General features: G+C 47.2%; 1 protein-coding gene across 2 annotated transcripts in view; it reads right to left on the bottom strand.

Annotated features, from left to right (window-relative positions):
* Window positions 1-26,977, bottom strand: part of LOC133341282 (coiled-coil domain-containing protein 85B-like) — a 32,761-nt gene extending 5,784 nt beyond the window's left edge. The window contains exons 1-4 of one of the 2 annotated variants that reach the window (XM_061549791.1): window positions 26,450-26,976; window positions 15,881-16,205; window positions 4,798-4,874; window positions 2,073-2,195 (exon numbers count right to left, since the gene is read on the bottom strand). In XM_061549791.1, coding sequence (XP_061405775.1) covers window positions 2,073-2,195; window positions 4,798-4,874; window positions 15,881-16,205; window positions 26,450-26,866 — 942 coding nt within the window. In that variant the 5' untranslated portion in view covers window positions 26,867-26,976. Of the gene's footprint in view, window positions 1-2,072; window positions 2,196-4,797; window positions 4,875-15,880; window positions 16,206-26,449 lie in introns of both variants that reach the window. The other variant, XM_061549792.1, reaches the window with a different exon arrangement.
* Between the last annotated feature and the right edge of the window lie 509 nt (window positions 26,978-27,486).

The following is a 27,486-nucleotide window of genomic DNA, read 5'->3' as shown; positions in this document are numbered from 1 at the left end:
GGAAAGGCGGCCGGGCGAGGTGTTCGCAACCCATCCCCCCGTGTGCTGTGCCAGCCTTTCATCGGTGCTCGCTAAGAGAACTTGCCCCAAATAGCTGTTCAGGCTATAGCGGGGATCTTTGTCTTTGGTGTGTGGGGGGGTGGGGCAGCAGTGACTGTCGGTGTCATCTCTTGCTGGAGTGACGCAGAGCAGCCCTGGGGCACGCCCTGCCTCCGCACGACATCTCCCTGATAAAAGGTTACTGGAGATTTCTTTACACTTAAAATGAACGTTAGAAAAAAAGATTCCACCAACGGCAGTCACTTGGGATTCCATTCAGAATTGAGAAATAACGGCAACTACTGAAATTTAAAAAATCGCCACGTTGTTGTTCGCGTGAGATTTTAATAATGTAACGTTTTGTAAAACTGAATCGTTTTTCTGGAACGGTCACTGATGGGGACAGGTGCCCGTGATTCGTTAATTGGATAACAAACTGAACACAAAAAGCAGAGTTTTCAATCGAGATGATTTAAAAGTGGCTTACTAATATCGGAAGGAAGAGCGTTCCAGACGGCCGCAGAAGCGCATCTGAAAGCGCGCGTTTCAGTGACCGTCTTTGTTCGATGAATAACCACCGCCGACGGTCATTTGAACCAATGCACAAAGGCCGAGTGCTTTTTACGGGTTCTCGTGTGTCTTGTTTTAAACTTAAGAGATTTATAATAAAAAAAACATGGCATTCCACGGCTGTGCTGGGAGGGCGCAGAAGAGCGGATGAGCGGGGGTTAAATGATAGAACAAGGGAGCGGAGATTTGGCAAGGCTCAAAGGTCACCCCGAGTAAGGCCCTCTCCTCCCTGCACCGTGCACATTCCTGGCTGCAAGTGTCTTGGTTTTAAGCCTCTTCTGCGCCAGAGACAAAAAAAAGTCAGAGACGTGTTGTCTGCGAGCAAATATTTCACCCTCGCGAGCCAAGCTTCTCTCGCAGCGAACTTATAAACGTTGTGGAGTTGTTTGTGAAGGCCAAGCGATATCAGCAGCATCAAGAGCGATATTTTTGGTCTCTGCAAACAACTTGGCAGTGTTCAGTTGTGTGTTGATTGGCTTACGATATGGGTGGCATTCATACACACAATAAAGCATGGATATACAGCAGTGGATGAACAAAATTCAGGAAATTATTTTAGAATTACTCACTCCATTAAAACTACGTCTCCACATATCAAAATACATATATGTTATTCCATCAATCTACTCCATCAACCTACTCGCTTTCCAGATCAATATTATTGTTCTAGCAAGCCTGACTGCACAACAACACAACACAAATCGAGTCTTAATATATATTACTAAATAAGGTTAACACTGTATTACCAGTTATGTAAATGGGAGCTGGTATGCCACCCAACACACGTGTTGTTCCTACTAAACACTTCCTATACGATGACGGTTCTGCAGATGACGGAACGGCGGTGAACCTGAGCTGCTGTCAGACGAACAGGTTTCCTCCCATGAATTCTACTTTCACATTTAGACCACTGCACGTAACATAACACAAAGACATTGGCAGAAGCAACAAGACACCAGCAGGGAAAAGTGGAACTCTTAACAAAAGGTGGGTGGGGGAGAAACGAGAGAATGCAGCCTATTGATTGCTCTGCTCTGTGTACTTCATGTAGTGTATGTATGTTGAACTTCTTTCGTGCCGTACGTAGCCAACCATGCCTTTTGGAGGTGTGGGGAAGGACCACAAATTAAAGGCAAAAAGCAGTTCAGAAGAAATTAGCTCTATTAGCCTTGTATGTTTTGTGCTCGTTGTACCGTGATGTTGACGCACAGTCTTTCCGTTCAAAACTTGACCTGCATGGTTGTTAGTCAGTGTTATGTTCACGATTTTATTGTTGCTGTAAGCAGGCTCCCACGGCGGCGGCGTAACCAGGTGTACCCCATCGAAAACGAGCACTTATTGCCCAATGGCTCTTCGCCTGCGCCAAGACAAATCCTAAAACACCAAAAAAAACCTAAAAAACACCCCTCCATTTTTCAAAGCTGGCGGAGGGGCCCCGGCTGGAACGCGGGGGACTGACTCACGGTGCCGCCGTACTGAGGAGCGAAGGAGGAGGCTGTGGGCCGACCCAGGCCCGGTATGTGAGAAGCAGATCCCACTCGCCGCCCCCCCACCAGACCACCGCCGCCTCCAGTCAAAGTGGGGAGCTGGTGGGAACGACGGCAGGCAGGGCGGGGGGGGGGGTAATGCGTCAGTGTCATCGCCCCGTTCTCCATGGGAAACAGAAGCAATAAAATATAGAAACAACTCTTACTCCACTCCGCGTGGATGGATGTGTAGGGATGTTGCCGCGGGCGTAATGGAATATTGCAACCGGGATTATTTGGTGATGCTGCTGCTGCTGCTGCCTTGGCAGTGGCGCTCAAGCACAAAAAATAAATCATGAAAAAAACTCCACACGTTCGTCAATAACGCTGTTGCCTAACAGGAAAGATATATAAATAGGTGACGTTTCGGGCAAAACGGCCCTTTTAAATGGCACATACAATCCTGAGGTGGCCGGTTAAGTTCGATTTCCTGGCGCGGCAGTTGAAGCGATGGGCTAAAGTTTCTTAAATCCCTCCCCACCGCCTCCGTCATCCTAGCGGTGTAAACGGGGCCACCGCAGGATGATCGGCAGATTGTGCGCGGTGGGATAAAGTGTGGTTACTCCCAAATCTTCCAAGACGTCAGGTCAGGGTGGAAGAGTAGGCCAAACACTCTCGAGAGGGGTTCACTAAGGCTCCCTCTGATGGAGGCTATTCTGTCAGCAGTGGTGCTAGCAAGTGATTGCAGAGCTGTACCTTTAGCTTACTTGCAGCATGGATACGCATTTAATCATAATAATTGAATGTACAGGACTTCATAAATCTACTGCTACATTAACACCTTCCCACACACAGTGGACCGCCCTGCTCCAGATGTATTGCCCTGCTATAAATGGATCGCCCTGCTATTCAATCATCAGGGTAGATGTGCACGATGTGCTGTGAAAAAGAGCTTCATAGCTCATCGGATTCCTCCAGCGTGAATCAAGATTCTGATCCTAATAAAAAAAAATTCCGATTCCGTATCCGAATAATACATTCAAAGGTGCAAAAAAGCAGCCACGTCAGAGACACGGGGTTCGGCCAAAAATGACCCTGCCACGTTAAACACATTCTAGACACAGCGAACTTGGGTGCACCTTTGTCAAAGTCGGTGACGTTCTCAAGTATTGTTATTATCATCATTATACACTACACGCAGTGCCATGCACGAGTTTGAAAGGTGGCAGAACAGCCTTCGCAAAGCGGGACACCTCCAGAAAGCCCTTCCAAGAGGCTATTGGGCCACACTCTTCCATTTGCTTCAGATGCCTCACCGGGAGACGGAACTGGTGACCTCTGGATTGCGAGTCCAGTGTGCTGACCTTTGATAGAATCAGAATGTGTATTTATACTGGAGGATTCCGATGAGCTATGAAGCTCTTTTTTTCACAGATGTCCAGTTGGGGCATGGGGTCAGAACGTTACAACAACAAACGATACAAAAAAGACGATAGGAGAGCAAAGTATGGGAAAGGTAAACAAATCACAAAAAATACAAATAAAGCTAAAGTATGTTTATGTTACCAGCTGAAGCCCACTCAGCTATTAGCTTCTTTTTCAGAAGCAACCTGGCCACAGATTATAGCTCAGCGAAGTGGCTTAACACGTGGAAATGCATAGCAGCCATGATGATCTATCACACATTACACCGCGGCAGGAACCGTATTCCTACGATACATGATCAATCTTGATTTGAGGCTTTCGTGACTGCAGGAATCCATACTCTTTGGTTCTTTCGGTAAAGTCACGTAGTTAGAAATACAAATAAAATAATTGACATGATCAATCTACCAACACAAAAGAAATATCCCGTGCTCTTCAACGGTTACAATGCAAACTATTCGCACATCAGCCTCACATCTTACACTGCACCGTGCCGGTCATGAACGTTTGTTGACCATACCTCGCCACGCTGGTCAGTGCAGATTGGTAAAGTCAGGGCCCAAAGACCTACCGCTCACCACTGGGAGTTTTCCGTGGCTGGGAATCGAGGGAGCAAAGGGTGTAAAACTATGGCTGCAGGGGAGAAGCATGGTTTCTGCTGTTATTATCTCCCGTTATTAACTCTGGGAAAGTTCAAAGGCAGCCAGCAGTGTGTATTATGTTGCCTCTCACAAGCTGACAAGACGTTGTATTGTTATTATGTGGAGAGATGGACCTTTGCCTCTTCATATCTTTGCTAGTCAATCATCCACAACAGCACATACAGAGTTGCCTTTGTATTAATAACTATAGGGATAAGTTGATATATAAAGTTGTGTTTTTAAAGCTGGGATTTTTCTTTGCGTGTTAGTGTGTTTAAATACACTACTACATGGACGCCATTGTGGTGAGATGTTAACTACCTCGCCTCGTATACAGGAGGTCAAAGGTTTGATCCCAACCCTGACGCCTGCTGTATATTTGGAGTTGCATGTCTCTCCCCGTGGTCGCGTGGATTTTTCTCGGGGTCCTCCGGTTTTTCCCTCCACAATTTTAATCAGCATCACGTGTTCAGAGTATTTGGGTGCTATGAACGTCCACATGCTAAGCCACATCGTTGAGTTATCATTTGTGGCCAGGTCGCTTCTAAAAAAACAATATAGCTCAGTGGGCCTTACCTGGTAAAATATATTTTTTGTTTTTAACTACAGTACATCCCAGCAGTGGATGCTTCATGGCAGACAATGATAATAGCTACCTGGGTCCGAGGTCTTGTGTCCATTTCTGACAGAATCCTCCGGTTCTGGGTGAGATGGCTGTAACCGTCGGACGTTTCTGTGAACATGAAAAAACAACGACATCGCTCTTGATAATAAGTAGAGTCGTGGAACAAACACGCCAAGTACAGGGACTCCTGTGCTTGCGAACAGTCGACTTATAAACTTCCAGAGATACGAACAAACCTGTCCCGTAAGTTCGGACCGAGAATCGTAAGTTCAACCGCACCACACAATGGATGGCGGTGGTGGCATCTACATCTGCAGAACGTGAAGAACCAGTGGCATCTACGTCTACAGAAGATTATACAACTTTTAAAGCCATTCCCCTTGTTTAATGTACAAATCGACTTACGAACAGACCTTTGGAACCTAACTCGTTCGTAAGTAGAGGAGTCACTGTGTACACAGCTGGAACTTGCGAAAAACAGCGCAATAATAATTATGATTTACAGCGCTTAGCCAATCTGTTCCTAGATGACGGGCTCCCCGCCCCATGGCAGTCACGGGAGTTGTTTGACCATACTTCACCATGCTGGTCAGTGCGGGTTGTTGATGGGGGTGATCTCAGGACCAATTCAGACACCTCGTCATTGATGCTTGCCAACTTTCTCCCTAAGAGCGACCTTTTGTGAAATACCAATCATCAAGTTCCTTTTCGCTCGACAGTATTCACGCTGCCATTGCTTTTGCTGTCACACACGTTTAGTGATTTTTGTGACGTGTGATCTTCGATTTATTTTCTCATTCTTTTTCTCGTGGTTTTACAGAGTTGTGAGGTTTGCGGCCAGTTGGGGCGTGAGAATAATGTACACCTTTTTTTTTAAGCATCAAAAAGGAGTCAAGAAATTGGACCCAGGAACTTGAATGGTTGCATTTGGAACGTAATGTAGTTGTCTCTCACAGACAAATTCCAGACTTGCAGAGGCATCTCCGCCCTCGCTAATTTCCACACGGAAAGCGATCGCGGGCTGGTGTGATGCAAAGTGCCCTTCATCAGCAGAAGACGCAGCTAATTACAGCCAAGACTTTACAAAGATAATTGCGGGGTGGGCCATCATAGTCATCATCACGCATTATTATTATTTTGGTCCACTCGTAAAATAAATAAATATATATCCCTCAGCCACTTCCTTTGACGAATATTTCCAGTCACTAATTTCCGTTATCAAGCTCATGGTCCACCCTAAACCGCATCCACTGCACAAACCATGGCAGATGAGGATACCCTGATGATGCACAAATGGAAAACTTAAAAACTCCACAGTAGTAGTGTGCGACTGTGGTCATCCAGAACAGAGACCATACAACGTATAACGACGCAATGCCCCAATCCACAAATACAAAGGAGACATCATCACAGCCACGAAACACTCCGCTGCTCCCGACGCGGTTGTCTGGGCTTGACCACCTGAACGTGAAATCGAAGTCGACATCATCAGCCGTACGAAAGAAAGAAGAGGTTATGAAAACTTGACGCTGCCGCACGATGGCAGTGGCGCCGCGATGCCAAGACTCCGCGGGGTGCCGATGCACACGGAGAGCGACGAGGCTCGGGGCGCGTTTGGCGTGGGTGTGCGCGCAACGCACGCGACGCGCTGCTGGCACAGCTGCGAAGGTGCGGTAATAACAGGGTGCTTGTCGGCGTAAGTATATATCTCGGGGGGCTGGAAGAGGGGGGCAACTGCATGCGAGTGCATCGCCTTGAGTGGTGTCTTGCTGCGTGATGGACAACAAACTCGACAGGTGATTTATGGACGAACGTGTTACGTTTTGATGAAAAAAACTCCTGGGACTTTTTAATGTCCCGAGAAGACTCGCAGATTTTACAGGGCAGCGGCCACCTCAGGTGGGCACCAGCTACCCAAGCATCTTCGCTTAGTACGGTTGGCTACTGTGAGTCGAGCCTTGGTGAAACCAGGCATGACGCTGGTGTGGTGGCACGGCTAAGTATTCACTGATCCCGCTAACAAAGTGTCTAACTCGCTTCCGACAGTCAGGTGTTCTGCGACGTAAGGCACACATTGCGGCCAACCGCACTAATCGGAGGTGCAGGGAAGGACAACGAGGTGCCGGGGAAGGTACGACCTGGAAGTGCATCAGAAAGGTCGTGGAAAAAAAACCACTCCAGCAACACGCTGATGAACACCAATGGCTCTGCAGACACTGTGACGTCAATGACAGCGCATATTGCGGCGAGTGGAGTGCATCAAGATATCAAACACTTCGTGGGCTCCCTTTTCGCCCAGGGCGTTTCGACAAAGTCTGCGCAATGTCTCAGCGTGAAGTCTGCGTGATGTCTCAGCGTCTGGCTGTCAGGAGGAAAGGGGGGGGGGGACGCCCTAAGGCTGGCGCACAGGACTTTGGCGGACACAACAATTGTTACCGCACACAGGTCGGTCCGACAAGAAAAAATCCTACGAGAGATTCAAGTTCGCGACCGACACAAACAAGCCCAAGCGTTCAAACGTGCACTGCTTTCCGAGATCTATTCATTTTTGCGGCCAAACTCAAAAATGCAAGGGATATATTATAACGTCGGCGTACGGTGAATGGGTTTGCAGAAAAATATGATGGCGTTTCATTTCTCTTTGGAGGTAAAGTAGGCGTGATTTATCTTACATACAACCCAGAGGCACCAAAACATACGCGCTACAACAAATCCATTGGGTTGAGAGACTTTTTGGAAAAGGCTGCTTTAAAACATTTCTAGACACCTTGCAGAGGTGGGCTGCTGCTGCTGCTGTCGCCGCTGGTGCATTGGCATTTGATTCGTGGACCCACCTACTGCAAGTACAATCCATTGCGGAAACACACTCACAGACTACTCTACTCATCGTGCATTCGACCAATGGAGGGGGGAACCACCGATCACAAAAATTGGGTTCTAAACCAATCGGCAGGGCTTTAACTAAATATGACGACACAGTGTGTGACAAGAACTTCCTAAAAAGCCAATGACAAGTGACAACCAACTTATCACATGGTGTCCTCTTACCAAATCAGATGCCCTGTGCAAGTGACAAACCAAAATTATCACATGGTGTCCTCGTAGCAAATCAGATGCGCTGTGCAATACAAATGACGTGCGATTGTCATGCGGGCCGTTTAGAAACTCCATGTTTGTCATAGTGCCATTGTTATTAATTTCAATTAGGACCAAGACTGACAATAACTACCCTTGCGTTGTGTTTGTGATTGTTCTACGTTACAACTCCGCTCACTCGCTCCTTTGCTTGTGCTGGAGGGGGGCTGGCACCGGTTCACACGTCAGCCACCATTGACGTTGGCCTTGGCTGTGAATTTAACTCAAGTGTCTGGGTTCATAGCATATTGTGCTAACCACTGTGCTACCACTCCAACCCCTCAGTTGAATCACATGACTCCTCCCTGCCCCCCCCCCCCACAAAACAAGATAAATCACAAATAGAAATTAGAGAAATGCGTTAACCTTGAGAAAAAATCCAATCCGTGTGAAATTTCCATTGTAAGTGATAATAAAATAACATTTTGGGTAACAACACCTGAGCTTGGCCAGTGTTGGAGTGCTTCTCAAACACGAAAGGAAGGGGTAAAGCGTGTCGGTGTCGTAGGTCGCCAGGATGTTCGGGACCCAATATCAGTGTTGAGAAAATGGTGCTCAGCAATCCGGAGCGAGCCCCCTGCCTATCCTGCTACTGGGGCCGGGTCACATATAAGACGTCACACACACACACACGTGATTGGAATGATGACAGTTTATTTTTAAAAAGCGCGTTACAACTCGTCAACTTGTCCTGAAAAGCGTTATCCAATGTCTGTGTCGTTACAGGAAGCCCCAACTCCACCGCCCACCCAAGCCTTACCCTGCCGTCAAAAATGTAGACAAAACATTTGCAATGATTTATATATACTATATATATTTAACAACAACAAAAATCACGTACATGCAAATACACGCTTGGTCACCCAACGATGCAGCCTAATGGACCCAAAACAGGTAAAATGTGTTTAGTGGAGGAGAAAACAAATACTAATACTGCCTCGAGATGTGTGTTTATGGCGAGGGCATAGGGTTTGCTTTTCTGAGCATGCAAAGAGTAACCCAATTACACATTACAAGTTCAAAGTTAAACCACAGCGGCTATTTTATCGCTCGTCGTTCACGCTTATTGTGTATCAAAGCTCCAGCTGTCCGCTCGCCGCTGACGCTGCTTAACTTGCGAGGAGCCAATCGTTTGGTGGTGTATACAAAAGGCGAGTTTGCTTTCTGCAGGGCCCACATTTGAATGTGGCATTTTGCCACCCACAATGCAATATTACAAGCGCCACTCACAATATATAACGTTGCAATAATCTAACAACCAATGCCGCTAACAATTCAAGATTGTAACAATGTAACAATCAGCGCCACTAACAATGCAAGACTGTAGTAGTATTAATAATAATAAACTACAAAAACACTATAACACAAACTGGCAAACCGCTCATAATAAGGGTTTTTTGGGTTAGGTTGCATAAAACAAAACCTTTGTTATGAATATTGGTCGCGAAAGCCTACGTAATAAACTGGCAAACCACGATCATGTGTTACAGTTATAGCTACGTTATATTAGTGCATTTTATCATTGCCTTAAAACTATTACTCCATGAATATCATCATCAGGACCGTACGTCTAAGTTACGAGTACAAAACACAAACGCGCCGAGCTTGTTAATCACGCGCGAAATCGCACCGGGCTCCGTAAACAATTAAGCAAATGTCTTGCGTTACTCTATGGGCTTCTATGAATTCATTAGTAAACCACGTGCATTATTGACCGTGTCCCCACCGAAATAGCAAAACCTGGGCGGGCCGCTCATCTTCACTGACTGTCTTCCAACCCGATGCTGAGAATTCCGTAGCGCTCATCGTTGGCTTAATTTCTCGCCAAATATTTCCCCGGGACGCTGGTAGGTGACGCCGGGTACCGGTAGTCGCCACAGCCGCAGCGAGATATATACTGGATGTGGTGTGCCGGGCGCGGAAATATTTTCTGTCGTTTAACCAGCTGCAATTGTGAAATGAATCCCTGGTCTCCGTAGTAATTGGAGCCATCTCTCCAGAGCGTAGCGATTGTTGATTGTTTAACTTGCCGATCGATTATGATGGGACCCCCCCCCCCCTCATCATAAGTGAATGGCTAGTATGGTTACGTTGGCTTGATATGAAAACCTAACCGCGTACTGTAAAATGCTGCCATTCCTCCATATGACATCACCATCATGTGTTTTTTTCATGGTAAACAAATCGCTCTCATATCTGGTACATTTTCTGATATCAAGACAACGCTGGGTTACATACAGCATTTCGACAAATCTTCAAACTGGGTTGAATCGCTGCTTCGTGTTGCGAAAGCTTCGCCGATTTCCAAAACCACGAAGAAAGAAAATGTTGCGCGACGTGTTTGCATCTTGGCAAAATCAGTGCGGGCATTAAAGGTCCAGTGCTGGCAGACGAGACTTGATACACTTTTAATTTCGATTTAAAGCTATCATCATGATGATGATTACTTGTGTTGCAATCGAAACGTCGTGAGAATTTTATTGTTTTATTTTATTATTGTATTATTTCCCTTCTACGTGACTTTAGCGAAAGAACCAAGAATAGACTTGATACACGCTGGCTCACGAGTTAGTTTGCTTCAGATCAGACATGAGGACTCACAAATCGGCTCTTTTGCAATCAGGAATGATAGCTCACTTGATACATTTTTGGGGATTAAAATTGTTGCCAATTTCAGACACACGTTCGTCCATAACACTATGGGCTCGAAAATATATTTTTTGTAATACATTTTGTTTTTTAAGGCCACAGTGGTATTGACAACTGTGTCGGGTTGTTTTGTAAATTGTGGTTGTGCCACCACTGGCCACGCAGCAGTGGCATCGCCAAATAATTTGTTGAATCTAAACTTCCATCGTGTTCAACAAGGTACGTGCAAGATGAATACGGCGCTGTATTTCATTGACCCCTCATGCGATTATGGAATCATGCAAACATTTTGCACGGACCGATAATGTTGGGTTTTCCGTCTTGGGCGGCATGTTGAGCGCTGTCCCCTCTGGAAATTTTGTGTGCGCGAGGTTAAAGCTCCGAGAGAAACAAACGATGTTCAACATGCACACTCAACCTGGGAAAAACACCACACACTTGGTTGGATTGCGAGCAGTTGTGAAACCTTCGGCAAAAAATAAACCAATGAATTCCACGCAAGGTGTGTGAAAAATATTGCACTGCAGAAACACAGCCATCGAGCTTTAGCCAAGAGCAACAGTTCTCAAAACTAGCGGTCCCGACTCCAATTAAGGCAATAAATAAGAGCTTGATGGGGCCGTAGTGTAGATGTGAATATTTGCAACCCGACAAAATACATTTTCTGCTGTGAACCTGCAGGAGTCGGACAAACCAGGTTGTCACAGAGGTGGAGAAGTAGTTGGAAGGCTCCGTGAAATATGTAATCCACTTTACCTACTCGTCCATGCCGGCCGGACATCTTGGCAGAGGTGGGTGTACCCACACTTTACCTCACCGCATGCACAATCTCCTGATTGGTTAACTGTGGTGTATCCAATTATACTGATCAAACCATCATAGCATCTCTTTGGGATCAACGGTATCCTATTCATCATGTGAGGTTGTGACAAAATAAGGTTGAGAACCACCGATGTAACCCACTGACAAACTGGGTTGCACGTAGTTTCACCGCAGCCTCATCACAGAGCGACCCTCGTCAAATATTTCAGCGTGTGCATTGCTTTTTGTTCCCTCCGGGGAGCCGTGCATCAACCTGCTCGTGCCACGCCAGCGGCAAAACCGCAGACTCCGGCCGCCAGTGAAGGCGGCATGACGGGAGCGAGCCTACGCTACCCTGCACTCGTCGTTGCAATTCTATCGTGCACAGTAAACAAACACGAAAGGGGGTTGCGAGGCTGCCACGTAATTATTCGGAGAACGATGCGAAAGCTTTAATTGGGGCCCGAATTAACACAGCAGACGCACGAGCAGCCGGGGGGCGCGCGTGTCGTGACCTGCCTGGTGAAGCCGATCAGGGAGGACAAGGGGGAGCCGAACCTGTGCCTCTGGACCTCTCTCTCAGCGCGGCTAACAAGCGACGGGTCCGGTTGATAGAAGTGCTCGGCGCGGTTGGAGGAATCAACTGAAGTTCACGGGAGGCAGAGCCGCACCCCCTGCTAGGGTACACGGCGAATCCGGGCCACCGCCCCGGGCCCTGCGCTTTGAGGGGCTCGCTCGCGGTTTCGACGTCACGGAGTCAGATGGAAATACGTCCGCTTTAGTTTGAAGGCGTTGGGGGCGGGGGGGGCACACACAGTGGGGTTTGCCCCAAGCCCCCCGCACCCCCCCCCCCATGGATTGCCCTGCGAGTGATCATGGTAGCAGCGAACAGTGGTAAGAATGTAACTGGCCGCCAAAGATCATCTGACATTTCCAATTTGACTACACTTGTCATGTAAAGCGGTTGATGAAGATTTCTCCAAGGGTTCCGAATTATAATCCACCTCAAACTGATAGGAATTTCACGTTTTTTTGTACTGAGTCAACATTGACCGGTGGATCCAAGGCCGTGATGGACAATGACGTGGCCATCACACCAAGTAGGTGGACCCAAGGTCGAGGACTTCTGACCTCATCCGTCAACGTATGTGTCACATTTACTTTACCATCGTGGGATGTAATTACCATCATGGGATGGTAAATGGGAGAATTCCAAGAGACTTCCCAAGATGGCTGGCGAGTGATGCTAAGAGAGTTGGGCCACAATCAGAGACTAGGTCACTGGTATTGTGCAGTGACCAGGGGTTGAACCCAGGTCTCCAGGTCCTGTGCTGCAGTTTGCTTGTACAGCTACATCATTAGTCGACACACTTAAAGTGTATCCACACGGCATGTAACAGTGCACCATCGATTAAAATGTAACGTTAGACTCACGACACCAGCGTAAGACGGTGCATGTGTGGTGAATCGGCTTCGTTGGTTGCAATTCGTTCGTGCGGCCCCTACAACCATTGAGGTGCTATAGTGCCGTACAATGATTTTTAAAAACCCCATCTAACCGGAACCTAAAATAATGAAAATTAAACGATTTAAAAACGTGCAATAATTTGCGTGGGAGGCGAATCGTTGGAGGCCTAGCAGATACAGAAGATGTGTCATTGTCGCCGATTAGATTTTTATCGTGGCCTCACGAAGCACAAATACAATTATCCACGTGAAAACTGATTATTTACTATTAAATGGAAATTATTTACTAACTTTATATTTTGGCATAAAGGAGTCGAAAAAAAAGCCCCCTCAAATTAGTTACGTAAAATATCATAAACAATAAAAAAAGAGGGTAAAAATGAAAGAGTAAATATATTATCTTGAATCAAATAGCAACCAGGAATGAACATGATTTTAATTGAATCGTTCAAAATGGATCAATCCTTGCATGCCTCGTGTATACAACACACAGTCCACACACACGCACGCGCGCGCGTGTATATATCTGGCATTCAGATTGTTGCTTCGAAAAAAAAAATGCATGTCAGAGAAACTGACGACACGGATCGTATCTGGTTAGCAGTGAAATGTCTCGATCATTCAGAATAAATGTTGCTCAAAACGTAAGTCAGGAAGATCCAGCAGTACAGGCGTTGATTATGCAAGCACTCAATAAATAGTCGTTCCTGTGTTTCTGTCCCAATAAAAAACGATCGTGGAGTTATTTGTCAATCCACTGCTGGATGGCCTCTCCAAGCTGCGTTAAGTCATGGGGGTGGCTATATTTCAGTGCAGGGGAGACCCAGGACCGGTTCTGAGATCACTCAGCACGCTGTTAGCCGTCGTCGGGAATGGAATTCAATCCACCAGCTTTGCAGAGCAGTTTTGTACTACGTGGCTAAAATTGATCAAAATTGTTCTTCTTAAACAATTATACTGAAAAATGTATTTGAACGTTAAGCGACGCATTGCATTTACACGGTAGCCTCATTTGAATGACCCTAAGGCAGCAAAAACAAGTGTATTTTCTGTAAACTAAAAAAACACCACACAAGCACAAAATACAAAGACCCTCCCGTATAGCCTTAACAGGCTGTTGGCACAAGTGCTGTTTGCGCGCACACACACACACGTGCAGCGTAGCCTCAATATTAGTTTATCACAATTATCCGCCTGTCAGCGTCTGCACGAATGTAATAATCAGCATCCCACCAAATACTTCACGCCACCCAAGAACATAGCCCGACCAATCTCATGAGCGCGAGGTGGCGTGCTAACGTAGACTCATCGGGGGGGGGAGACCACAAAAAGGCCCCCCCCCTCCCTTCAAGAGATGCATTAACACCGGGGCGATAGCGAGGGCCAGGATTGTTCCAGTCTTTCCTGGCCTGGTCTGAACTGGAGCCTGTTTACATTACGAAGAGGAAAGCTGCACCCATTGCTTTGTCTGTTAGGAGACACGCCTCGCACGCTCGAAGTTCGTTGCCAAAAAAACGAAAAGAAGCCGCTGATACCATAAGGAAAAGCCCGCCAACATGTCCCCAACCTTGATTAAATTTGCCAGATGTAGCCAGAGATAATGAAAGACAGCTGATACCGGTAAACAGTACCGCCCACTTGAACATATCGGAACACCCGATGAAGAGCTGAATATCCGTGAGTTTAAAATTAGCAATGAAAACACACAAAGCCTGCAGAGTTTGGGAAAAAGAGGCATTTTTGTCAATTGTTCTTGCGGCCTAACCCACAATGCGGGCTTTTCATTCTTGCAGAAGCTGAAAAATGAGACAAATATCTGACAGCACTCGCCGTTCAATTTAAATTAATTCTGGGATATTAAACCCACCCGTTTCACATGAATGGAACACCCAAAGACTTTCCCCTGAGTGGATTCATTTGCCATGGGCCATTTTTGTCAGTCGTAATGAGGCCCTTCTTATTCAACAGGAACAACCAAATCGCTTGGTGATTCCAATTTAGTTTCGGCAAAACCAACTCTGTGTCTAGGCAACGCTTGCGGGAATGGAACGACGTATCAAGTTCGTCAATGTCTCGCATGTCTTATATCTTATAATAGATTTATGTAGAGCCTCGCACCAAGGCGCTTCACAAAAACGTCGTAAAATTGTACATAAGGTGATAGATAAGACGATAGTGTTTGAAATAAAGCGTGGGCTTGTTATTAAAAGTGGTGGTGGTGTAGTTATGGTGATAGGAGAACAGGTGGGAGTGGTTAAGGAGGGGTTGGGGTAGTGATAGGGGTTGAGGTAGGGGTTAGGGTAGTGGTTGGGGTAGTGATAGGGGTAGTGATAGGGGTTGGGGTAGGGGTTGAGGTAGGTCTGGTCAAAGCTGGGGGTCAGGGAGTAGCAGTAGCAGGATGGGCTCAGGAGAAGAGATTGGTTTTAAGGGAAGGAACGGAAGCAGCTTAACTGCTTCTGAATCAAGATTGAAGATATAAATTGTGTCCAGAATATGTTGTCTGTATTAATGTTGGTTCCGTAACAAAATAAATCTCACTTCACCAACAACGTCACCTCCAGTACAAAACTAAAATCTCATTTTAAAAAAATCTGTGAATGGCAGCAATGACCACGTCGCTCTCTTCAACCAACCGACCATACGGCTAAATGCACCAACATCATGAATTGAACATTGCAGATCTCATTTCAATCCACAACAGAGGCCCAAATCTGTGTCCGTCAGTATGCACTCAGAAGATATGCCAAAATAACATTCATAATTTTAAGACCGTTCATCTTCGGAACATGAAAAATAAAATTCTATCAGGCCCCATGGTGTACCGTGCAGTCAACCTCTCTCGTCTCTCTCATCTCTCTGCCATGAAGGAGGGCCATTGCCTGAAACGTCACCTCTTAAATAACCCTTCCTCTCTAGAACACTGCCAAGGACGAACGTGTCGAGCATTCGTTAAGCGTACCGCAGCAGCAGCAGAGTCGCGAGCCGCCAGACCGATGTAAAGTGACCTTTCCGTTCCTATTCCTATTGCCCTTACACATCACTGCCCCCCCACTCTGCCTTACCCAGAAGCATGGGCATGCTGCGGTGGTGGCTGGGTGCCGAGGTGCCCCGATCCGTCTCGCTCTGCGGCCCCAGCATCCCGCCACCTCCACCGACTCCTCCGCCACCGCCGCCAATCCCAACGCCGCCGCCGCCGTATGCGGCCTGCGGGAACGGCGGGCTGCTGCTGCCGTCGCCCGTGTCACGTGTGCCCGGCGCTGCGCTAGCGCTGCCCACGCTGCCCTGGCTGTCCAGCGAGTTGCGGCTGCCCGGAGCGCCGCCCCCGCCACCGCCGCGCCCCCTCTCCGCGTCCAGGTGCAGGCACAGCTCCTTGAGGTCTGTGTTCTCCTGCGTGCGATGGGGGGTGTGGGGGGGGGCACGAGGGTGGTCTTAGGGTCAGGGTATGGCGCTCTCCCAAGGAGAGGGGCCACCGCCTGGCCCCATGTGAGAGCTGTTCATCGAGCGGGACGGATGGCCTCAAGCGGCAGGCAGGTCCACGACCAGACGTCGACCGGGCACGTGACCAAGGTAACAGGGCCGGGATGCATGACACAATGGTCAGATGTTAACTACCTCGCCTGGTATGGTAAAGGTTGTGGGTGCCATCCCAACCCTGACGCCTAAGTTTGCATGTCTCTCTCCCCGTGGTTGCATGGATTGTTTCTCTGGGTCCTCCGGTTTTTCCTTCCACATTTAGAATCGACATCACGCGTTCAGATTATTTGGCTGCTTTAAATTTCCACATGATAAGCCACTTCGCTGAGCTATCATTCGTGTCTATATTCATATTCTTAGTTTTTTCGGTAAAGTCACGTAGATAAAAAATTTAAATTAATAAAAGTTAAATAAAAAATAAAATAAAAATCACGACGTTTTGGAAGACGGAAGCTTGTGTTGCCTCCGAAACGTCGTGATTTTTATTTTATTTTTACTTTTATTAATTTTAATTTTGTATTTACGTGACTATCATTTTTGGCCAGGCCGCTTCTGAGAAAGAGCTGTATAGCTCAGTGGGCCTCACCTGGTAAAATAAAACGTCTTTTTGTAGTATGGGAACAATGGCCTGGGACGGTTTGGCATCCGGGCCAAACCTGGGAACATTCCTGGGCAGGGAGAGTCCGGTTCCAAGTGGCCATGGAAACAAACAAGACAGCGTTCTCCCATGCCGGGGCTATTGCTTGAGACGGCCCGACTTCTTTCTGACCGAACGCTCAGCCCCCTCTTCTCCGCTTACACCCAGGATGGGAGACCCCAACCTGTTTACGCCGCCTATCCCCGAGCTAATTAAATCCGTGCTTACTCTGGGGAGGGGATTTATTACGATTGTGATTAATTATTTTTCTTCTCAATCTTCAATCATCCGTTGATTCAACCGCCGCCCCGAGACCAAAATGACAACCTCGTAATTTAAAAGTCCGATGCGCCAACCATTAAACCATGCCATCACCCCAACAATTTGGTACACGGGGCGAAAACAAAGCGATGGGAACACGCCGTTCCTCGTGACCATTTGTCAGATGTATTCATCAGGCTACAAGTGAACTCCGGTTTATTGTTTTGCTTGGAAAGATTCCATTAGCGGAGCGCCGTGCGCGCCAATCTGGATATAAGCAAATTGTAAGCGAATTGTTAGCGTCTGCAGTAACTTCAGCGAAATCGGTGAAAGCGTTCACGTGAAAAGCAACAGTGAACTGCAGAAAACGTCTGGCTTCTGAGAAATATAACATTTTCAATTAGAATACAACCAAAAAAATAACCGAGTGCAATTTTACTGCATTATCAATAAGCATTTTGCACATTTATTATATATGCACAGCTGTTGTAATAATCATCGTCACTCACAAACTATCTACTACTGGATGATGGCCTCTATATACCATCCGCATATCCTCATGGCCCTGCGATGAAGCAATGATCCATCCAACTCGCGCAAAATCACAGCTATTAGATGAAGTGACAAACTACAACAACATCATATTCATCAATACCCGCGGGGCGTTCATGCAAAAATATATAATAGGCAACGGTTCAGACAATGGCACCTCTTCATAGCACAAACAATACAGTGGACAGAGTGGATAAGAAGAGATGGAGATTTCACACCAGCTCCTGCACCCAATTTACATCGCCGTGTGAAGTCTTATTATCCACATTTATCCACAGGATTTGACCCAAAACTGGCCCAGAAGCGCAAAAAACAAGACGCGTAAAACGCACGGAGAAATTGCGGATATTAGGATCCGCACGATGAGGACGGTTGGTTACGAAAGGTGCAAAAGATGTTCAACATAAATTTCGATTTAAAGCTTTCGTGACTGCAGGGATTCATCTTCTTGGTTCTTTCGGTAAAGTCACGAGTCAGAGTCTGCCTTCTCGAAAGACCTGTTCTCCACCTGAAGACGGCTGCTTGCGTTGTGGCCGAAACATCGTGAGAATGATTTTATTATGTTTTATTTTTATTATTTTATTATTTTCCTTCTACGTGACTTTACCGAAAGAACCAAGAAGATGTTCAACATACACACATACTGTACGCATCAGTACGGATTAGTTTCACTTCATTGCACGAAAGGGCCACGTCCAATATTCACGTCGGACACTGCTCTCTCTCTCTCTCTCGTGGATTCCTTCCATCAGCAGTGGTGTGAGCGAGCAGTTTCAGGGCTGCAAGATTACCCTTTCTCTTTGGTTACTAAGAGATCATGAAAAGAAACCGAACTATGGTTTATGGCTACGAAAAAAAACAAGCAAATTCCACCTGAAAATGCAAGAATTAAGTAAGGGGGGGAACTTGTTGACAGCTTGAAAGGGCTCGTGAATGTTGTCTGCTCGAGTTCCATTCCTCCTCATTGATTTCCATTCTATTTTAAAGTACCCTAATCTTTTAAACAGTTTCTCATGTGCCGGGTGAATGCTCGTATTTACAGTACACTGTAGTTATCTTCATGAACCCGGTTTTCAGGTTCAGGTGACACTACATTCCAATGCTCTAACGTGTCTCGAGCACACTTTTGCAGTGCATCATAAATCTGCTCTTAGGTTTTACTTTACACTGTCTCAGTGGGTGCACCTCACCGTGAGGAAACGCAATGCAGCTAGGCCACTTGATCTGTGCCGTGGCAAATGGCTAGACATTGGCAATATCCAGTTCCAACGTAATTAAGGAACTGAATAACACCGACAATTACAGCCTTAAACGATGTATCCTGATGGCAGAGCTTGCCACAGATTAACCAAAATACCTCGCTGAGCTCATCCAGGAGCATCAACCATCATCACGCGAACTCCGCTCATCCTCGCAGCAGCGGCTTTTTGGCCTACCATCGAACAAAGACGGTGGTCACCGCATCGCGCGCTTTCAGGTGCGCTTCTGCGGCCGTCTGGAACGCTCTTCCTTCCGATATTAAGGAAGCGACTGGAGATATGCCCTTTGAAATTAAGATTGAAAACGCATTTTCTTAAAAACCGCATTTTGTGTTTAGTTTGTTGTCCTTCCCCCGCACCTCCGATTGGCACAGTTGGCCGCGTACGGTGCAAAATAAGTTCAACTTACATACATACGTACAGAGTGGTGGGACAGAGGTTAGCATGCCGCGCTATGAACCCAATGACTGGAAATCAACTCCCCTGGCACGGTGAACATCAGTAGCAAGCAATATCAGAATCCGGTCTTGCCACGACCCCACATTCACCGACCTACACTGGCCAGCCTGGTGAAGTATGGTTAAAGAAAAACGAAGACCAACATAGTGTGGAGAGGTCTTCATCCATTGGTGGATTGAGAATCGGTTGAACTAAAAAAAAAGAAAACCTCCAATATGTATCCCGATAATGCAACAGAAAATTCCACAATTATTGTTACAAATGTCTCGTTTAATCCAGTCTCAGTATAGCAGAGAATACATTAACTAATTAGTTTCGCATTACTTATTTAACATTGCCAAGGGCAAAATACAATTTTCTGCGGTGGTGCCTTTGGTCTGTGACGTTGGTCAACTGCCAGTTTGCTGTGGGCTACAAACTCGAGTCAAAGACAAAAAAGAAAAAACTTTTATTTTCACAAATCATGCATGGTGGCAACACGGTGTTGCAGAGGTGGAGGAATTTCCCTGGCTTGATATATTTTATTAGTTTTTATGCCTGGGACTACACTCTCAGTTATCATCCCCGTGGGGGGAGGACGGTAAATGCAACTTCTCGCCGATAAAAAAAAACAATATTTAGAATTGAATACAACAGGGATGAGTCCACTCACTGAGTACAACGTTTTGCCCCCCCACTTTGCGCAAGAGCGCAGAAGCGTGGTCACCACATCTACGCCTCTACATAAGGAACGAAACAGGTGGACTTCTCCACAAATCTGGCTGTCGCCTGATGAAGCTAGTTGTAATTACTTGCGAAACGTCGTACTCAGATTGTAAATGTTGTGGCTTGGCTCTCCAACACACCGGTGTGCTGTACTAGTGACGATTTGGCCACGTTCTGTTTACGTGTCAACCCTTACTAGTTGGCTGTGTCGGTTGGTGGTGGGTTTTAACGACACATTTATATATTTACGCGATCTAACCACAAAAAAACCTCTATTATGGATGATATTGGTTGCGAAAGCCGACGTGTTAAACCTCTCCACTAATGAAGAAGGCCGGTTGCATGAATGCGTGGATGTCATCTAATGGAGAGCTGCTAGTGCCGTTGCACGATTTTTGGCTTTAATTACATGACTAAATATAATTATAGTAATAAATATAATTATATGACTTGTAATTATATTAATTATATTCGGCGCGATTTAACCTTCTCTGGTGGGATGGTTTAGAATCTAAGCCTTAAAGAAAATATGCTGGCACACTTGATTTGAATGTCAAAGTTAAAGTACTGACTTTGTCATCCGAACAATGCACTGCTTATACTCAAATCAATTAACTTACTTTTTCCTACAGCGAACCCCACTCCGTGACTCAGCAAAAGGCACAGTAGCACTTTGTTACAGGATTTGATCTGGCCCACGGATCTAGTGGTCTCATTTGCACAGCAGCCATGAGGATAATGGTAAAAGTGCAGGGCTGAAAATTCTTGCTCACAACACTTTTAACTTGTGTTTGTTTGTTGCGGTTGCACCCGATTCAAAAGCCGAATGGCACACAGGGCTATACCAAATAAATGAAACTGAAAACTACTTTACCATTTTAATTTTACCAGCTAATTCACTCTTTGTCAGAAGCGACCTGGCCACAAATGATAGCTCAACGTGGACATTTTATACCAGGCAAATACTCTAAACGCGTGATGTTGATTCTAAATGTGGAGGGGGAAAACCCGTAGGAGCCCCCACGGGGAGAACAAGAAAACTCCAAATATACAGGCGTCGTCAATGCCGGGATCGAACCCATGACCTCTTGAAAACCAAAAAAGGGAGTGAACATCTCGCCGCCGTGGCACTACTGGCAGAGGGCCTCCACTCAGGCAAGCACCAGAGACAGGCCCTCTGGAGCATGTTTTGGCCTGCTCTTCCACACTGGCCATATGTCTCGCGAGTATCCACACTTTACCCGACCGCACGTGACCCATTTCTACTGCTGGGTGGACAGAAGGTAATTGGGTACCAGAGGCGAATGTTGTCACATTTGCTTTGGGGCCAAGTTTACGGAGCTGTCATAAGATGCGCTAACGCCATCGGTCATCTCTTGTTGCCCCTGCCAATTAAAAGGGCCCTGTGTGCCAGTTGTCACGAGCGAATGTGAAAACGTGTTACTGACATCATCCAATATAACGAGGTCTTCAAATGCTCTTCTGCCTTCGGGGGCAGGGGATCATTGATCATTTGTGAAGCCTATTCAGTTTAATGCACCCGTATTGTATGTTCACATATGACCATTTAAAAAGGCTCCTGTCTTTCTGAAACGTTCCCGTCTTTATGAGCGACGGACATCGTTTAAGAACCTACTAAAGCTCACTGTATTTTAAACATACGAGGCGATCTATTTATCGATACCCCCAACCCCCGCCCATTAAAATAATAGCGATAATTTACGGAAATTTGGTTTGATTTAAAAAAATATCCCTAGCGTCAGCAGAGGCATGAGCGAGCAATTGCAGGGCTGCACCTTTACCGCGCGGTCGCCATCTCTCTCACGGCCCTGGGATGCCAAACGGTCTCTCTCTCTCTCGGTCGCCCTGTGCACACGAGCCCATTCCTGCAGTCTGCGTCCACGTTGGACATCCTCTGGGGCATTACCCCCCTTGGTGTCAAACGCCCATCGCAGAGGTCGCAACCGGGTACCCGATACCCGTACCCTACCCGATACCCGGGTACGGGTAGCCGTTTGCGACCCTGGTGCGGCCGGGTACGGGTAAGGAATCAAAACCCGTTTGCGACCTCTGGCCCATCGTCATCCCTCCATTGCCTTGACATTTTAAGTTGCGCAACGTCGGGAGGGTGCGGGAGGTGCGTGCGTATATTTTTATGCCTCGGGTGCAAATGAATCATATTGCGATTGCTGGGCTTTGCCAACGTCTCTTCCCAATCACTGCTTTCAGAGAACACAGTCGAGTGTGACATTTAACAAAACACCTATCAGCATCTCAGACCACTGTGAGGTCTCGCTCTCCACCACGTGCGCACACGCGTCTAAGCAGTCGACTTATTCCACGCGGATTGCCCGAACAACCAAGACAATTTGACGCAGCCCCTCTCTCCAAACAAAAATCGAGTGCTTGCTTGAAGTCCGCATAACAGGTTCAAAGAGTCTTCCGCCAATACTGAGCTCTTCTCTATTCGTTGCCTGACTTTTAAAAAATCGTATCACTTCCAACCATACCGACTCTAATCCCACAATGATTTACATCTTTTCGATTTGAAGCTTTCGTGACTGCAGGGATTCATCTTCTTGGTTCTTTCGGTAAAGTCACGTAGAAGGGAAATAATAAAATAATAAAATAAAACATTATAAAATACAACTCTCACGACGTTTCGGCCACAACGCAAGCAGCACGATAATAAGAAAATCCTCGTCAGTAACAGAACCCCCCTTCAGTATTCTCATCCTCTGGCCAAATATTTTTCACCGCTGCCCGAATATTTATTGAAACGATTCCGCTGGGTCTTTGGGCCGCAAACTTTCTCTCTCTCTCTCTCTCACCTCGGGACGGAGAGCGGTGGGAGAAAGAGACCAAAATCGTAAAACGGAGCCGGGAGCGACGATTTGTCGCGACGCGCGGGAAGCCACTTGGCGAGAGAGAAACAGGAGGAGCACCGGACCCCCGAGACATCGGTGACAGTGAAGCATCAAGAGGGTTGCTAAGCGAGGTTAGAGTGTTGCGGAACGCTGTGTTTTAGTTTAATGGGGCATTTTTTTGTTGCCAGTATAAAGACGATGGGGGGGGGGGTGTAAGAAGAGGCTTTATCCTTTTCGGCAATAAAACAGGAGTTGTGTTAAGATGTTCACACGCCAATTGGATAGCTTTTGCAAGGCATCAATTCTGCATTAACCACACGTGAGTGTGCCAAGACGTGCAAACAGACATGCTCTGATAATTATGAGATTGCATTGTCGTTGAAACTGATTGGCCTACACCAGACAGCCTTCTGTCTGGTCTCGTCTAACCAGTGTTCGGCCAGAGAACAACGCCCAAGGGCGAACAGAGTTGCGAATGCAGTGCAAGTATTGAAGCGTTCAGTAGCTCGGGATGAGCAGTTTCTACATCCATGGGAGCCTGGCTACGTACGGTGGGGGTGGAAGCAAGTGGGGCAACGGACAGCACCAGTCCACACGTGTCACATGTCGAACTGTACAACAGCTGTGGAATGTGTCAGAGGGAAGCCCGATGTGCCGTGGCATGGACTGGCACTCTTGGCCGAGACGAGCCCACCAACTTAAACCCAAATGCCTCCACAGCAAAGGCCCCACACGCGCGCGCTCTGAAGTGGCCTTTGAACTGCAGCTCTGTTTTTTTTTAACTACACACCATCGTCTTCAGTGACTGCGCTCAATACACAATGCGCGTCCCACTGTTGTGTACACCGTCTTCTTGTATGCACGTTTGACTTCTTTCACCCTTGGAAAAGAGCTGCTTAGGCTCAACGGGTTATTCACTCGGATGATAAACTTCCGAACGAACGTCTGATTCTTTCGCCAACCGCGCGGATCGGAGGATACCGTTGCAGGTAGATTCTTCAGAATTCCAAACGGTGGTTGATGGGATAATAACCTGCGTTTGTCTCTTACTCTTTTCACGTTTCATTTACTTATGTGGAGCGACAGCAGGAACATTAGAGAGGTTATCTTGGACCAGGAGCGTAACAGACAGGAATACAAGGGTGAATATAAATAGGAATAAAGGAGTTTTAAGATCAGTTATATGATGGTAATTCATGTCAACACAAAGTAGGGTAGGGAAATCTTCCTCTGGAGGGATTATAGTTGAGTGATGAATCATATTATCCACAGTACTGCAACAAATCCTGGATTACCGGCAAAGCCCACATTCCAAAGTGCCAGATAAAAGGGGAAAAACCTATTCTAATATTTTGGTACTGGCAAAGGAGGTCCCATGCTGTAGATGCTCACCCCGAGCCCTCATTACTCTGATAATGCATTGTCTTTGTGCTGTACGCCTTTTAGCGTCCTCTGGTCTAACACCGTTTGAGACGAGGCTCAAAAGAAAGCTGTCTCTGGTGTGGACCAATCAGTTTCAAAGACAATGCATATATTATCAGTGTTTTTTGTTTGCATTTTGACCACAAGTATTGTGGTTAATGCAGACATGATTCCTTGTAAAAGGTTTCAGTTTGGTGTTTTAACAATGTAACACCTGTTTTGTTGCCAGATAAAAGGGGGAAAACCTATTCAAGGATTATATTATTTTCCATGAATAGTGAAATTATAACTTTTTCAAGCATTCGCTTACCGATGTATCGGGGGACGACCATATCATCGCAGACAAGAGGAGTCCGTATACGACTTATTTTCATCATACAATAATTTACAGCCATTTGTCAATCCACGCTGCGCCGACAGATTGGACCACAGCTCACCACAACTGCTCCACGTGGGTTCAGGCATTGCTCGCGACCGATTGATGGTGCGGTTCACTAATCCACCGTCCCACCGCTCCACCCTTCATCACGTACTCACAAAGTTTTAGAGAACTGATACCCCATGCAAATACAATGCGACGTACGACACCGTGGTAAATCCGTGAACTTGTATTTCCTTAAATATCTCGTGGCGACAATATCTGCCCGCGAGTGATGTAAACATAATTAAGTAACCACGTGCGGCGCTGTGTTTAAAGTGCGTCGGTAAGCAACAACGGTGACGAAGAGCCACACTGCCTGTCGTAAATGACCACGGACAGAAGAGTAAGATATTAAAATGTATAAATCAGGTCTCATGGCTCGCACTTCTACGTCATTTCGCCTACAAGTGTGGCGGCTGATGTCGTATAGTACAGTGGACACATTTACCTTTATTTAAATCCCAGCGAGGGCCCAGTGCGATGAAGAATCTTACTCAATTCAGGGAGACCAACCGAGTGTCATTTTAAAATGCACGGTTTATAAAAAAAAAATAGGCGTTAGTTTACCACGTTCATCAGTGGCACAAATTTTTTGTCTTAAGCGCTATAATGTTGAGATGAAGTGTGGCTGTCGGGATGACAACGCAGACACCAGAGAAGTGCCCTGGAATGCACTTGAGAGGGTCCACATCTTCCACTCTTCCAGTGATTCCGGCTTCGATGAAAACACTCGGTTGAAAACGTCAACAAGTGGACATTGCATCTCCTCCACGGATACGACTACTCATCCACTACTCCCCCTTCACGCACAACCCACTGCTCTTCTCAAGCAGGCCTTGCCATCTGGGCAGTGTGTAGTCTGTGGCTTACCACGATTTGCTTGAAAGGGAATTAAGGGGGCGCACAAAAAAACTCACGGCACCAGAGACTAACATGTTAAACCTCTGAACAAGTGTACAGTGTTCGACTCTAGCTGTCGCCCCGATGTATGCGAGGAGACACAGGCTGTACCAAACAACGGCTCTGACCGTCCGGACGATGCCTCGGTACTTCAGCCGAAGAAGACCGCACGTTCCTCCGAGGAATTATATTTCATTTTTGCAGCCAGTCACACATCCATCTCGCCTCGTTCCATCCTCATTTTGCCCTGCATTCCTATAAACCCGTTCAAAGGACTCCCAGAATATAGAGGATAATACTGTAATAAAGGATTATTATGGGGAGGCATAGCTTGTATTCTAGTAGTAGTGCCTTACGCCGATAATACTCCCAGCACGAGTCAGTGATTTCCTGCTCAGATACAGTAACAGTACTCATCTCTTGTATACAGAGCCTGGCACCAGTGGCGGAAATTCCACATTCCTTTTGGCAGGGGCGAGTCTATCCATAGGACAACCACTTGTTGACTTAATCACAAAGTGGTGCCCTATTTTATCCGGTCCGATGGACCGAGTACAATGTCGAACAACCATTTGAACCGTTCCCCGAGTAAGAACTCATAAGAAGCGAGGCTCAGCACTTCAAGACATCTCCCCCGTCTAGGATTCTGCTCCACGTCTCTCTCTCTCTCTCACCTTGAGCAGCGCCTCCTGCCGCAGATCCAGCTGGCGCAGCTTGTGCTGCGTCTCCTGCAGCTGCACCTGCAAGGTGCCCGCCCAGCCCCGGCCGAAGCGGTGCCACTCGCGGGCAGCCTTGCGGAATCTCTGCCTCTCCTCGTCCAGAAAGCAGCACACCTCTTTCAGATCTTCGTTCTCCTTCCGAAAGCGCGCGTTCTCGCTACGCAGCGCCGACAGCTGCTGCTGCTGCTGCTCTTGGTCTACTCCTCCTGCTCCGGCGGTGGTGGCGGAGGTCCCGGCAGGTCCTTGCGGGAGCTGTCGGCTTCGCACGATGCGAACGAGCTCTTCCTTGCTGAGCCTCATCAAGCCGTCGTTCACCATGGACAGCTGCGGTCTCGGGGACTTGCCCGGGTTGGCGTGAAAGTTGGTCGTCATCTTCACGAGATTGTCTCGACAACACGTGAGGTGGTGGTGGTGCGTGTGGTGGTGGTGGTGCGTGTGGTGGTGGTGGTGGTGCGTGTGGTGGTGGTGGTGGTGCGTGTGGTGGTGGTGGTGGTGCGTGTGGTGGTGGTGGTGGTGCGTGTGGTGGTGGTGGTGGTGCGTGTGGTGGTGGTGGTGGTGCGTGTGGTGTGGTGGTGGTGCGTGTGGTGGTGGTGCGTGTGGTGGTGGTGCGTGTGGTGGTGGTGCGTGTGGTGGTGGTGCGTGTGGTGGTGGTGCGTGTGGTGGTGGTGGTGCGTGTGGTGGTGGTGCGTGTGGTGGTGGTGCGTGTGGTGGTGGTGCGTGTGGTGGTGGTGCGTGTGGTGGTGGTGCGTGTGGTGGTGGTGGTGTGCAAGACGAACAACGCGTGGCTCGCTCACGCCGCGAACGGGATGGATGGGATGGTGCCTCCACTCGACAGAGATCCAGACAGCACCCTCGCTACGGTGTACTTGGCCTACTCTTCCACTCTTTAAAACAAAAACACACACACACACGCGCTTGTTAATTTTCGCCTCGAGTTCGCGCAGACATTAGTCTCATACGCAGTCCTCAGCACAGTGTACATAAAGTGTAGT

The sequence above is a fragment of the Lethenteron reissneri genome, chromosome 11 (genome assembly GCF_015708825.2).
Source record: "Lethenteron reissneri isolate LAM-NWPU_2019-01 chromosome 11, ASM1570882v1, whole genome shotgun sequence".
Taxonomy (NCBI): domain Eukaryota; kingdom Metazoa; phylum Chordata; class Hyperoartia; order Petromyzontiformes; family Petromyzontidae; genus Lethenteron; species Lethenteron reissneri.
Note: the sequence above shows the minus strand (reverse complement) of the source record. Positions and strands in the feature narration are given on the sequence as shown.